Source organism: Squalius cephalus (assembly GCF_949319135.1).
Source record: "Squalius cephalus genome assembly, chromosome: 18".
Taxonomy (NCBI): domain Eukaryota; kingdom Metazoa; phylum Chordata; class Actinopteri; order Cypriniformes; family Leuciscidae; genus Squalius; species Squalius cephalus.
Genome location: NC_137139.1, coordinates 7,725,951 through 7,741,398, shown reverse-complemented (window position 1 = coordinate 7,741,398; position 15,448 = coordinate 7,725,951). Strand labels below are relative to the sequence as shown.

General features: G+C 38.5%; 1 protein-coding gene and 1 long non-coding RNA gene across 2 annotated transcripts in view; both read right to left on the bottom strand.

Annotated features, from left to right (window-relative positions):
* Positions 1-1,153: 1,153 nt before the first annotated feature.
* Positions 1,154-15,448, bottom strand: part of LOC307145408 — a 1,105,317-nt gene continuing 1,091,022 nt past the window's right edge. Inside the window, exons 3-5 of the long non-coding RNA XR_013818951.1 lie at positions 11,514-12,316; positions 10,966-11,438; positions 1,154-1,293 (exon numbers count right to left, since the gene is read on the bottom strand). This is a non-coding gene — a long non-coding RNA (uncharacterized lncRNA). The remainder of the gene's footprint in view (positions 1,294-10,965; positions 11,439-11,513; positions 12,317-15,448) is intronic.
* LOC307145826 (butyrophilin-like protein 2) lies at positions 12,785-14,124 on the bottom strand (the record flags this gene model as incomplete). The annotated part of the gene is made up of 3 exons (XM_079849420.1): positions 13,786-14,124; positions 13,358-13,705; positions 12,785-12,834 (listed from the first exon to the last, which is right to left on the bottom strand). Exons 1-3 carry the CDS (start codon positions 14,039-14,041, stop codon positions 12,785-12,787), a joined length of 654 nt encoding a protein of 217 aa, XP_079705546.1. The 5' UTR covers positions 14,042-14,124.

Genomic DNA, 15,448 nt, shown 5'->3' with positions numbered 1-15,448 from the left:
GTAATTAATTTTCATTTTAATGCATGACATAAGTATTTGATACATCAAAAAAGCAGAAATTAATATTTGGTACAGAAACCTTGGTTTGCAATTACAGAGATCATATGTTTCCTGTAGTTCTTGACCAGGTTTGCACACACTGCAGCAGGGATTTTGGCCCACTCCTCCATACAGACCTTCAGGTTTTGGGGCTGTCACTGGGCAATACGGACTTTCAGCTCCCTCCAAAGATTTTCTATTGGGTTCAGGTCTGGAGATTGGCTAGGCCACTCCAGGACCTTGAGATGCTTCTTACGGAGCCACTCTTTAGTTGCCCTGGCTGTGTGTTTCGGGTCGTTGTCATGCTGGAAGACCCAGCCACGACCCATCTTCAATGCTCTTACTGAGGGAAGGAGGTTGTTGGCCAAGATCTCGCGATACATGGCCCCATCCATCCTCCCCTCAATACGATGCAGTCGTCCTGTCCCCTTTGCAGAAAAGCATCCCCAAAGAATGATGTTTCCACCTCCATGCTTCACGGTTGGGATGGTGTTCTTGGGGAAGTACTCTGTACTTCTTCTCCCTCCAAACACGGCGAGTGGAGTTTAGACCAAAAAGCTCTATTTTTGTCTCATCAGACCATGTGACCTTCTCCCATTCCTCCTCTGGATCATCCAGATGGTTATTGGCAACCTTCAGATGGGCCTGGACATGCGCTGGCTTGAGCAGGGGAACCTTGTGTGTGCTGCAGGATTTTAATCCATGACGGCGTAGTGTGTTACTAATGGTTTTCTTTGAGACTGTGGTCCCAGCTCTCTTCAGGTCATTGACCACGTCCTGCCGTGTAGTTCTGGGCTGATCCCTCACCTTCCTCATTGTAACAAATTAGCTCAAAGGGGAAATATTAATAATAACTCATAATTACCAATTATGATTAATTATTAATATTTGGGTCAGTTAATTAGATTAACTTGAGGTAGCTAAATTAATATTACAATCAATTAATCAGTTCCAACAAACTCTTTTGATTATTCATTTATTCTAAGAAAAGTGTATCTTTCATGGCCACTGAAAAATAATTATTTCTTAGCATGTACAGTGCTTAGAGTATGTAACAAGATCAAGATCGTAAAATGGACTTTGTTGCAAGCAGAGAATCAGAAACCAAATACATATTGTGCACAAGTTTTATTAACTAACTCACAAACATAACTAAAACTAAACAAACATACATTCATACATACATACATATATACATACATGCATAGGTAAAAGGGTGAGTGATATGGAATCGGAAGCAGGAAATAGGGCCCACTATCAACGTGAAGAAGCAGAGGCCAGAGAGAAGAGCTAAGAGAGAGAGGTCACTGTGGACTGTCTCTAATAAAGTCTGAGAAAGGACCCACCTCTCCGGGTTTGCTTGACCAATGAGAAGGGTGGACTTCCTGGTGGGAGTTTCCTCTGTGGGGAAGATTTATGAGTCTCTGTTCTAAGCATGCTCCTTTGCAATGGCAAGCTGGATTGGTTTCTGAAGATGAAACTAAGAAAGATTCTTGTAATACTAATATGTTGCACAGCTATCAGCATATCATGTACACAATCATTTCGATCTTCAAAGTACCAATTTATAGAGAGCAAACATGGTATGCGTGGGGTTACGTGGACTGTGGGTTCTATAATAAGATATATAGTATCAAAGAGATAATAGTATCAACAGATAATAGTATTAAAAGACACAACACAAGACAGTAAGTCATTCACAAAGTTTCTGGGATGCATGTTCATTTATAGATCAGTTCGTCTATGATTAATGCAGAAAAGTCTGTATTAAAGATTGTTTCTGTCTTCCCATTGTCTCTCTCTCGAGCATGTGGTCACATTCTTTTAACACCCATAAAACCTTATCTGATCGTGGTCATGACAACTAGGACCATCTTGCCCTGTTTGGGGGGATGGGACCACAGATCCCAGAGTGAAGTTTGAAGATTTTTATGGTACATATACCAAATAATTGTGTCTGATTTGGTCAGATCGTTGTTGTCGACCCCTTTTGATCGTTGTTGTCCCTCTCAAGGACAATTACGAACGACGCTGAAAGTGCAGAAAGATCAGACACACCTCTGTCATACAAGGCTGGAAGGCCATGGTGGCCTCTGGTTGTTTGTGTTTCCTGGAGCAGTGGTCGTTCCATCAGGTGATGTAGACAGTAGCCAAGTACAGGTCTCTGAGTTGGTGCAGCAGGTGTCGAGGGAGCAGGTTCCTTGACAGGGTGTCACCTGTCATTCTGAAGTCAATTAGTTTTGGGGCAGGTGTTTGCTTGTGGTTGCAGGAAGTGGTTAGGGCTCTATGTAGCATAGAGAGGTTTTCAGGCCGACCTAGTGCTGGTGGAAGGAGGTCAGAAGGTAGTTGTTAACCTCTCAGTCACGAGAAGTCTGAAGGATTTAAGTGTTGCTCTGTCCTTATGGTGGTGCCGATGTGAGCTTGCCTAAGCTGGGGTAGGCAAGGAGTCGGAAGCTTGTACTTTACAGGACTCCTCGGGTGAGTCCCGTTCAGGGAGCTGTTTTGCGTGTGTCAGCAGCTCCTGTAGCTCTGAGTCAGGTGCGTCCAGCTGTCCTTTTGGAGCCTCCAATTGACACCTGTGTGAATGGTGTGGAGGAGGATGTTGTCGTTGACAGCCGTTGGTCATCCTGTGGCTTTTTGCAGGTTGAGGGTGTTGTCCTCCATGGCTTCTCCAAGGGGCTTGGCTGGTACCTGGGTTGTTGCCATGGTGACAGTTCTGTGCTGGTCCTGGGCATGCTCAGTCCAGCTGCGTTGAATCTGGTTTGAACCTCAGTCTCTAGCTGGTGTGTGAGGCTTTGAGCACAGGTCCGCTCCTTGTGGGACGCTGTGATCTGTTGTGAGGTTGTTTACCTTCTGTTTCATACCTATGATGGGGTAAGGAGATGATAATCTTGATCAGCCCAGTGTGGCTGTAACTCTGGCTTGGGTCATGGGTCGTTGGTCCTCTTCTCTCATGGTGTAGATACGTTTGGCTCTGGTGCTGTAGGATGTCAGCAGCCTTGGTGGAACAGTGTTCCTCGCGATGGCTTGTCAGTCCTTTCGGTCTCCTGTCTGGTTAGGGTCAGGTTAAACAGAGGATCTGCAACATTTTCTTTTTTGCACACTAGGGGTGAGAGACTAATGCATGACCCTAAAGAGTTCAGAGCTATGTTTAATAGGTTAGAACGTTTAACCCTCTGGGGTCTAAGGTGTTTTTGGGGTCCTTGAGATGTTCTGACATGCCCTGACATTTGTGCTTTTTTCAGTTGCTTATAAACATATTAATGGCAAAAAAAAAATTACACACTATTTAGCACAAACAGGGCTACCATAATATGTGAGCAACAAGAATGTACATGTCTGCATTTTTGAGAGAATAATGTTTATGCATGGTTATTGAAAAAACTAAAAACTAAAGTTTCTGAAATAAGGCCATAAAACACATTCTAAATATGTGCCAATAAGACTTTTGTCTAATGGATGTCATCACCTAGTGTTTTTTCTTCAAAATGATGTGAAAATCACCCTGCCTTATCATTCACATAACACAATACATTGATTTGAATTTTGCAAAGCACTTTCTGTTTGGAAAGGCAATATGCGGAGTGGGCGTCAACGATCATGCATATTTAGTGGTTCACACCTGAGGAGACAATGGGGCCAGCATACTTAATTAGCCATTCATTCAGGTGAGTCACTGAGCCACAAGAATGCAAGAGCAACAGTTGGAAGCATCTCAATTCTTTTTTTATTTTTCCACATATTGTGCTTGCAAATTGGCCTATAATATCCAAGGAAAACATGTCTAGTAATTGTGCAGTTAATTCTCATACTGTATTTTCAGGTTTGGAATATTTATCCTCTCCCCAAATTTGTCACTAATAAAACACAATAAAAATTATTTAAAGAAAAGGCTTATATTTACCTTTTAATAGTTTGTTTACATCTACCTTGTAAATATATTATTTTATTAAAAAGGTTACAATTACAACAACAATTCAAGTGTAATATTTCTTTGTAAAAACTAAAGTATACATTTTATCATACATATTTCAAAGTTAAGGATTTGATTGATTATTTGATTACTTTATTTTTGACAAAACATACTATATTTAACATGAGCAAATATTGGCAAACAAAAGCTTATTTGAGGTGGCAGATATTTTACAGTAAAAATGTATAATCTATCCAAAACTAATCAACGAAATGTTGTCTTTCATATGTCTGTAACATAGGTCTTTCATTTTTATTATAAGAAATATAAATGTTAATTTGCAGTTTAATACGTTGCTTATACAAATACATTTTATTTCAACATATTTCAGTCGATTTTTACTCAGTATAGCAATACAGTTTGCTAAAACCGAAACATTCATTCACAAACAGAAACGCCTGACTGTAACGTTGTTTTTATGAAATATTAGGGCATATAAATGTTAATTTTCAGTTTAATACGTTGCTTATACAAATAGCCTACATTTTATTTCAACATATTTCTGTCGATTTTTACTCAACTCAGTATAGCAATACAGTTTGCTAAAACATCATCATTCATTCACACAGAGACGCAATTTAAATTTAAACTGTCTTTTTGCGAGCTGTGATAAACAGCGCGCATCTCTGCGGCTGCCGTTCATTCATTCACAGAAACGCGATTAACTTGAGAAGGAAAAAATACTTACTACATATTCGGATCCTCTCTCCTGCAATACCCGCACTCTGAGGTAGATTTTCCATTATTATTATTCCTCACAGCGCTGCCAGATGGTGTAAACACGTAGGCTACAATGATATGATTAAACTTGTGTTTTCTCGAGCTGATATGGGGGCGTTCACAGGTTTGCTTGGATTGCCTCAGTAATTTGCGTTTGAATAGCACGCGCTCTCTGTGGGCGTGTTCACATTACATTTGAATGAGCTCTAATTAGCTCGACTGGAATCGCTCTCTTTTAATACAGATTTCACAAGATGAGAATATTTGTTTTTTATATAAATTGCCTCATTTAAAAGAAGAGAATTCAAGCTTCATGCCTGTGTGTCTGTATGCCTGTTTGACTGAGTATTCGCTGAGTTACAGTTCATTTTCGGACGCGTTTCAGAATGGTCTTCACTGACAGAGAGAAGGCAGAACTCGCATCACGTTTATTTTTCTTTATTTGGCAAAAAGCACAACACTTTGTTTTTATTGTGAGTATACACAAAAATAATACACATTTAACAGAATCGATTGATGTATGAAACTTGCTTGTAATATCAAAGTCAACAGAGCAAAATTAATTTCTTTTGAACTGAACTGAAAAAAAGCGAGCCTATCGCGCCGGCGCGATTGTCGACCTCAGGGGGTTAAAGGAAAAGTATTTTAGATCACTTTGCCCTGTGCACAGCACAAGCTGTAGTTAAAGGCTTCAAGTAAATGATGCTAACCGCTAACTGTAGAAGTTATTATTTAGCTTAGCTTAAGCTGAATGGACGCTAGGTTAGGTAAGCTTAGCCATCTAGGCTAGTTTGTTTCCAATATGACGTCACGAGCTAGCGCTTCCTGTGACAAGTCGTTGTCATGGGAACCAGTGCATGTCAGAGCAATTCAACGGTCCATTAAGAATGTCTACACATTTTAAATGAGTTATACATGTTTAAACGAGTTAAAATGTGGCGCCTATACTTTGAGTCTTTCAAAACTTGATGTTACATTCAGTAAAATGCAAATGTGGTTTGGCTTTGGCCAATTTTACTCATGTAACTCTTCTCTTTACTTTAAATAACTTCTTCTACTTGTTTAAAAGTAAGGAAATAGATTTGCTGTAAGTCGAAGCTTGTCTACGCATACAAGGTTACGTCCATCTCATGCATAAATATTGACTTTTCAGCGAGTGTAACAATTTTGATCACTAGGTAGCTCTGCTTGTAGATGCAGCCCAAAATTTAGATGAATTACATCAATCTAACAATAATTTGTAAGGACTTTACATTGTAGAAAGGGGAGCTTCGCCCAAGTCTACATGTATAACACTGTACTGAGATTTCTCCGTCAGAAACAGATTAAACAATACTGCAATTTGGATTTCTCCAATCACTGCAGAATAATAAATGCCGGTACAGCATGCCGCTGAGTTGAGCTTCCTTTGTCAAACAGACTTACGCTTTAATGCTGAAATTACTGATACCAGTTAAAAATCTAAGACTTTTCCACTTTTAGTAGAGATGTCAATTCCAGCTATCGTTTTACCTGCATTTAAAGGGCGGAGGCCCTATTGTTTTCGTAAGGATTTTTTTTTTTTTTTTTTTTTTTTTTCATTATTTTTTTTGTTTGCCTTTTTGCCACTTTTGGGGCCCTTAACATGCTCAAAAACTCTTGAAACTTTGCACACACACACACACACACACACACATATATATATATATATATATATATATATATATATATCAGACAAGTAATATTCTTTGTCTTGTCACTTAAATAAAAAAAAAAATATATATATATATATATTCTTTTTTTCCACTATTTTTAATATATATATATATAATTATATTTTTTTGGATGCTAAACTATTGTTTATTATATGCTTTGTACTTCACTCACGTTCCAATATCGAAGGGAAAAATAATCCTCTTCACATGCGCAAAAATGTGCTTGGAAAATTCAGAGTGGAGTGGTGCTTACTGTGAATGTACGAATTGTACTACTGACTATTTAGAGCAGTGTAATTTTTATATGTTAGGTTGACCATTTTATTATTATATTTTATTAAGGCTATAATGAACAGGCTGCAATGTCAAGATTGCAATGCTGGAATGTGTGTGTGTGTGTGTGTGTGTTCATGTTTTTCTATCCCGGTGGGGACTTTAACCTGAATGCACACAGACTCATGGGGACTCGTGTCACAGTGGGGACCTAAATAGAGGTCCCCATGGGTAAACAAGCTTATAAATCATACAGAATGAGTTTTTTTGGAAATGTAAAAATGCAGAAAGTTTTCTGTGATGGGTAGGTTTAGGGGTAGGGTTAGTGTAAGGAGATAAAATATACAGTTTGTACAGTATAAAAATCATAAAATCTATGGAGAGTCCCCACAAAGATAGTAAACCGTGTGTGTGTGTGTGTGTGTGTGTGTGTGTGTGTGTGTGGCGTGGACGCGATTGAACAGTGGACACATAAAAACATACTCCGTCATTATACAGGACAACATTCAAACTGCAAAGTGTTAACTTGTATTTGTGTACAGTCGCAATAAAACACAACATTGTGCTTTTGTAAAATAATTTCAAGCAATCCACCCCCCGAAAGGCGCTAATTTTAAAATTAAACTAAAATGCTCATGGCTGCACGGGCATTCATAACGGTGTGCGTCCACGGCGAGGAACGAGCAGAACAGAGTGAGCGTTTTTCAGTTAACCCTCTATTGCATAGCGTTGCCATATGGCAACAATTACTTTATCTTATTTTTTTTTTAAAGCTGTGATATAAAATCTATGTTTTTACAGTTAGTTGTGAAAAGGGGGCTTTAACTTTTAAGAAAATACAATTTATGAGGTCACATGACCAGGATATCCTGTTTGCCAGTCCTTTTTGCTCATGGACATTGACATGCAAACATCACTGTCTGGGGCTCCTGAAGATAGCCTTTTATTCAGAATTTTGGAAAATTTTCATCAAATAAAAAAATTAAATCAGTATCTGGGGTAAGTAAACTTTAATTTTTTAACATTAAATTCAGTTTTGATTTTATAAGTTTTTTGTAATATGCTAAAATACATTTGTTGCCATATGGCAACTATATGCAAATATGGAAACGTCCTGGTGCATTCAACCTAATGGAGTCCCATTGACTTGCATAGCATGAAACTACTCTGAGACTATGTTTACAACTTTTGCTTATATTTTAAAGGTAAAAACATTAGACCTTCTCAAGCTGTTGTGGTGGGGAAAAATAAAAGAGGGCCCCAAAGCTTTGTCCCGCCAGATCCTGTCCGCAGAGACCGCACAGACCACTGGCCCTTGCATGCATCTGAGAAGGGCAGATGCAAAATGCCAGGATGCAAGGGCATTGTAAGAAGCAAGTGCTCCAAGTGTTTAGTTTTCCTCTGCTTCACTGACTTTCACAAGTCATGAAGAGAATTAAATGAAATGAAACAGCAAAAAAAATGACTAAATGAAATGAAACGAATGAATAGTGTATTTCAGTGAGACAGGTTCCAGGTTCCTGGTTATTATTACCAGACATTTCAGATAACTGTTGAAATTATATAATGTTTTTACTGTATAAATGTTTGTTTAAACATTTCACTAAGTATGAGATGGATTTGTTGAGTCTTGTTTTAAATAAAATTAGTTTTTTTAATTTTTTTTTTGATTTTATGGTACTTTCCACGATTGCATATTGTTGCCATATGGCAACAATTTACCAACGACCCCCCTTTAAACTTTTTTTTAGATTTTTTTTATATATATCTGTTATTTAGCTCATGTTAAGTAATAAAAACATGCAAAACATTTTTTACAATGTCTAATTAATAATGCGTGCAATAGAGGGTTAATTCCTACTTCCACAGGAATTCATTTGAAACGCTCGCTCAACCACTATCAATGTCAGTGCGGACGAACATATTTTACTTTCGTTTTTAAGTTGGCGATTCAAAAGCCCCCAGCGGTGTCACACATCGATTAACCGGTGGTAAAATATTCTCACCGTCACATACCTAGTATATTTTTATGTAGATACAATAGGCCTACCTGATTTTGAACACAAGAGGGCAGTATAGCCCTATGTATGACTTGACTTTTATGGGACTAAATAGTACAATTACTATTTTTAAACTTATAAATATTTATTAAATTGAAAAAAAAAAAAAGAATAAAATGGGTTTAGTTGTGATATTTTTATACTTTTATATAGAAATAAATGGTGTTTAATTACATTTTTAGAAGATGAGGCTTTTAGTGTTTCCTTTTTGTACATTACTTTAGTCCCTCACTATAGCAAAACCGTTTGAGATGTTTAATATCCGTTCACAATTTAGCATCTTTAATGTATCTTTATCATTTTGAAAAAGTTTGGTGTGAATAAAATAAACCAGTTAGGAAGAGTAACTAAAAACTCATAGTCTGAAATATCCAAAAAATCCACATTCAAACCAAAATATTTGACTTCCTTTTGCTCTGAGCTAATGACTGTAAATTAGAAAGTTGTCCGGCTCGGTGAGACCAATATATATTCTGATTTTTGTAACTGTAGTTAAAACTAACCCCCCCACTTTTGTCAAAAGCATGTTGAAAGTGACACACTTCCTGCTGCCAGTTGGTGTCGCTATAAATTTGACTCACAATAGTAACATCCATCTGATCGGTCTCTTACCACGAACACACTGCTAAAGTTTCATCAAGATCAGTTAATGTATGCAGAAGTTATAACACTTCGTCTCTCTCTTTTCTCGCCATAAATTTGTTTCCTCGCCACGGCCAAACCGTTCGAGATATCAAAAATCCGTCCGCAATTTAGCATCCTCAATGTCTTTACTTCATGCTGACTGAGTTTGGAGGTGATTGAATGAATTCTCTAGGAGGAGTACATCACATTCCACAGCAAGCGTATTCCAAACAACCCATAATAGCCGACTTCCTGTTGGGCTGGCGTGAAACTTGAAAGAGGGAAAGTTGTTCGGCCCCATGAAATCTATATGTGTACCGAGTTTCATATTAATTCATGCAAGCGTGTTTGATATATGGACCAAGTTTTCAGACCCTGTTCAAGAGGGCGCTGTTGAGCCCCCCTGCCACGCCCGTTTCTGAAACTTTTCACATGTCTACTGGCTAATAAGTGTTATGTGTCTGTCGAGTTTCATCCAATTTCAAGCATGCTAAGAGTCTCAAACGCATCCGAAAAGAATATTAAAATTTGATGCGTTGCCACGGCAACAGTATCTAAGATATCAATAATCCTTTCACAGGTCTACATCTGCCGTGTGTCTACATTATACACATAAAGTTTGAAGCAAATCGGGTAAAAATAAGAAAGTGATTTCAAAGCATTTTGAAAGTGACACACTTCCTGTTGCCAGTTGGTGGCGCTATAACTTTGACTCACAAAGGTCACATCCATGTGATCGGCCTCTTACAACGAATACACTGCTGAAGTTTCAGCAAGATCAGATAATGTATGCAGAAGTTATAACACACTTCCTGTGTCCCATTATTCGCCATAAATTCGTTTCCTCGCCACGGCCAAACCGTTCGAGATATCAAAAATCTGTTCGCAAGAATTCATCCTCAATGTCTTGACTTCATTCACACCGAGTTTGGCGGCGATCGGATGAATTCCCTAGGAGGAGTATTTCACATTCCATTGTATGCGTTTTCCAAACAACGTATAATAACCGACTTCCTGTTGGGCTTTTGTAAAACTTAGAGCACGAACGTTGTGCGGCCCGATGAGATCTATATGTGTACTGAGTTTCATATTATTACATGCAAGCGTGTTTGATATATGGACCAAGATTTCGGACCCCATTCCAGGGGGCGCTGTCGAGCCCCCCTGCCACGCCCAGGTACCAGCTTCAGTCTGGCCCTGATGGCCGCGGGTTCTGACCTGTGTGCAAAGTTTCAAGAGTTTTTGAGCATGTTAAGGGCCCCAAAAGTGGCAAAAAGGCAAAAAAAAAAAATAATGAAGAAGAAAAAAAAAATATATATATAATAATCCTTACGAAAACAATAGGGCCTCCGCCCTTTCAGTGCTTGGGCCCTAATAATCCTTACGAAAACAATAGGGCCTTCGCCCTTTCAGGGCTTGGGCCCTAATTACCAATTATGATTAATTATTAATATTTGGGTCAGTTAATTAGATTAACTTGAGGTAGCAATCAATTAATCAGTTATTACAATCAATTAATCAGTTCCAACGAACTCTTTTTCTTATTCATTTATTCTAAGAAAAGTATATCTTTCATGGCCACCGAAAAATAATTATTTCTTAGCATGAAACTATGAAAATAACCATCAGCTTATCATTTTCAGAGCACCTCATTAAATTGATACTTGCATGGTCTGTGCAGAGGACAATTCTTGAAGTGGTTGAAAATTGAGTTCATCGATGGGTCCATGAGTGTCAAATGTCACTGTACAAGTTGCAGTCATTTTCTTCTCTGCTGTGTGGAGAAGATATGATGAACTTGCATGGTGGTTTCGACGCTGTTGTGGTTGAGAGAGTCCTTTTTCTCCTGAGGGAGCACATGGCTGTTGTGAGTCGAAGCCTGCAGCCCGGGCCTGCTGAGGCCACGCTGGGCAGCACGGCATCCTGAAGTGCGCAAGAATGCCAAGAGTTGATCGTTGCCCGTTTATTGATGGTAAGGTTGCAGTTTTCTGGATTAAAGAAAAGGCAGTCTGACTCCCTTTGGGAGCATGAATGCATGGCAGGCGGTGCTCAGGCCTGGCCCCAGTGGGGCTGGGGGGGGCTTCTTCTTCACCCTATCAACGTGAAGAAGCAGAGGCCAGAGAGAAGAGCTAAGAGAGGGAGGTCACTGTGGACTGTCTCTAATAAAGTCTTTTATTAGGGTTTGCTTGACCAATGAGAAGGGTGGACTTCCTGGCAGGAGTTTCCTCTGTGGGGAAGATTTATGAGTCTCTGTTCTAAGCATGCTCATTTGCAATGGCACGCTGGATTGGTTTCTGAAGATGAAACTAAGAAAGATTCTTGTAATACAAATATGTTGCACAGCTATTGGCATATCATGTACACAATCATTTCGATCTTCAAAGTACCAATTTATAGAGACCAAACATGGTATGCGTGGGGTTACGTGGACTGTGGGTTCTATAATAAGATATATAGTATCAAAGAGATAATAGTATCAACAGATAATAGTATTAAAAGACACAACACAAGACAGTAAGTCATTCACAAAGTTTCTGGGATGCAAGTTCATTTATAGATCAGTTCGTCTATGATTAATGCGGAAAAATCTGTATTAAAGATTGTTTCTGTCTTCCCATTGTCTCTCTCTCGAGCATGTGGTCACATTCTTTTAACACCCATAAAACCTTATCTGATCGTGGTCATGACAACTAGGACCGTCTTGCCCTGTTTGGGGTGATGGAACCACAGATCCCAGAGTGAAGTTTGAAGATTTTTATGGTACATATACCAAATAATTGTGTCTGATTTGGTCTCAGTCGTTACATCATGATCATTGATGCCCCACGAGGTGAGATCTTGCATGGTGCCCCAGACCAAGGGAGATTGACCGTCATCTTGAACTTCTTCCATTTTCTAATAATTGTGCCAACAGTTGTTGCCTTCTCACCAAGCTGCTTGCATATTATCCTGTAGCCCATCCCAGCCTTGTGCAGGTCTACAATTTTATCCCTGATGTCCTTACACAGCTCTCTTGGCCATTGTGGAGAGATTGGAGTCTGTTTGATTGAGTGTGTAGACAGGTGTCTTTTATACAGGTAACGAGTTCAAACAGGTGCAGTTAATACAGGTAATGAGTGGAGAACAGGAGGGCTTCTTAAAGAAAAACTAACAGGTCTGTGAGAGCCGGAATTCTTACTGGTTGGTGGGTGATCAAATACTTATGTCATGCAATAAAATGCAAATTAATTATTTAAAAATCATACAATGTGATTTTCTGGATTTTTTCAACCGTCTCTCACAGTTGAAGTTTACCTATGATAAAAATTAAAGACCTCTACATGCTTTGTAAGTAGGAAACCTGCAAAATCGGCAGTGTATCAAATACTTGTTCTCCCCACTGTAAGTAATTTAGCTATATATTAGGACACTATTATTTCCTTTCTGTGTCTTTGGGTTTGACTTTGGAAGCCTGAAAGGCCAACAGAGAATGCTATTTCAGTATGTCACATGGTGAAAGACCCCTACCCAAAATATCTATAGAATGCATTACCATCTTTGGAAGGGATGTAGGTATATGTGAAAAGCTGCCACTGAGCTGGAGCGCCTTTTCTGCAGAGGAGGCGTTCGGCTTTGTTTGTGAAATAAAGTGTAATATTTCTGGCATCAAAGATCTCTGAGAAGTGATTTCCCAAAAAGATTGACACCACAACAGGAGCCCTCCCCCCGGACAGCACGCCAAATACGCATTAAACTTTACCCCCTCTAATTGTATGTAAGTGTGAACTTGTGAATGCAGTTTCTTGATATTAGGAATAAAGTTGGACTGGACACAAGCCCATCTTTGCATATTTGTATACCAAAGTGTGTGACTATGGGAGAGGTTATTTAAAGGAAGTTAATAAAAACTGCAACCTCCATCATTCATAATATCTTATTAAAATAAGTAAACAGCCATGAAATAGAGGCTCCATCAATATTCGCAGTTGACTCACCCAGTCGTTCTATGATCACAGTTGAGTTTGCTGACAGATGTCCATTCTTCACGTGACACATGTAATCTCCTTTATCCTCAGTTCTGACACTCTTCAATCTGACAGCGAAGTTTCCTTTGGGGATTTCATCAGTGAAGAACTCAACTCTGTCTCTGTATAGATCATCTGATGAATCTGGCAGAATTGTATTTCTCTGGAAGAGAAGAACCGGAATATCTCCATCTTTATCTTTTTTCCTCCATGAAACCTCTTCAGGTTGGATGTGAGAGTCTACAGAGCAGCTCAAAGTGACGTCTTCACCCACATACGCAGAAACTGGATGGTTTGATCCTGCAACTATCAAATGCTCTGGAAGAAGAAACAGTTACAAGATCATAGCATAAAATCAATTTTAAAGAAAATACATTTACAATACGATCTATACTCACCAAAATCTTTTATTTGAACCACAGTTTCACCAACATCTTTTTTACTGAAAACCTTACATCTGTAAGAGCCTTTATCTTCTGCTCTCAGATTGTCCAGACGGATGGAGAAGATTCCATCTCTAACACGGTCATTAAAGAAATGAGCTCTCTCATAATAATCCTGATGCTGTTCCTCTGATCGACTGTCACCATATATGAACAGATGAACTAAAGTCTCTGAGTCTGTTCTTCTCCATTCCACCTTCAGTCTTTTCATTGGTAAAAATTCATCAGCATAACAGGGCAGAATCACTGAAGATCCAAGACGAACAACCAGAGGAGCCAAAGGACCATGTACAATAAACCCTAAAATGTTGGATTAAAAATAATTGTTAGTAGTAACAATTAAACAGTAAATAGTTAATGAATCTAAAAAAGTAACCCATCAACATTCCCCCAAACCGAAGCCTTATGGATATGCCATATGCCAAATTAAACTGCATGTACATACCATCAGATATCATCAAAGTGACAGAACCAAAAATGAACAAAATGAGCTTCATTTTCAGGTGAAAGTATGATCCCTTTCTTCCTGAATCAAAAATAAGTGACTGTAACAATTATTTCACAGTATGCCGAGATCTGTTTTACTGTCATGTAACTAGGAATAGTGAAACTAAACCTAAACCAGATAAACCAGTTCTGACACAAGACCTGCATAAGAAAGAAGACTATATATAGAAACATAAACACTTTCGTTCCGTGAAGATTTACTAATTCTGTGGATAAGTAGAATAACAGGACAGTAGCATAAATACAGAAACAGGGCAATCACACATTGACCTGCAGACTAAAAAAACTTAAAATAAAGCATTTGAAACCTTTGACTATATGTCATGGAAAATTTCATCATAGCAAAATCATATCAAAGATGTTTTTTTTTTTTTTTTTTTTTTTCATTAAGGAAACTCTAGCTTAATCTGTGATAAACACATTTTTGTCTTTAACCTTAAACAGTTTCTCTGAAAGTTTGTGTGTTTTTCGATGTGTTACAGATAACTGAATAGCATATAAGGAGTTTTTATGTTATTGACAAAAAAGCCCTTACACATCAAAATGAATGGGATGAGACCTATAAATATATGAGTGCAACTATGCTGTGTGTCTTTCTGACTGCAGAGCATCTTTGTATTGTTTGACTGACCTTCTTGCAAGAATAAAAATTATCTTTTTCAATTCCAGTCTCATCATCATAATTATTGCAGTTTATTTTTTTCCACAACAAACAGGCAATGATCCCCGTGGTATCCCATAAGTGATTCGTTGGGACCTACAGCATTAGTGACTGATCATTCTAACTGAAAAAGAAGGTTAGCCTCTACCCGAGATGTTAAGGGACGAAAGGATTGATGGCTGGGGGCCCAGACTGTCACCACCGGGATCTCAAAAGAACAATGAAAAAGGAAAATGGTGAGTTTCACTAGTTTGTGAAACATTTCACAAGTTCGTAAGAATCTGTAAAGAAAAAGACCTGCACAAGGTAGTGTAGGCAGAGCACACAGAGGTGATGACCACTGTGTAAGGTATAAAAGATGAGTCTAAAAGGTTAACAACTCAGGTTAAAGTATGGGGTCTGGAAATGGCAAGCACAAGTTTCTTACTGCAAAGGACTTGGATAGTTCCA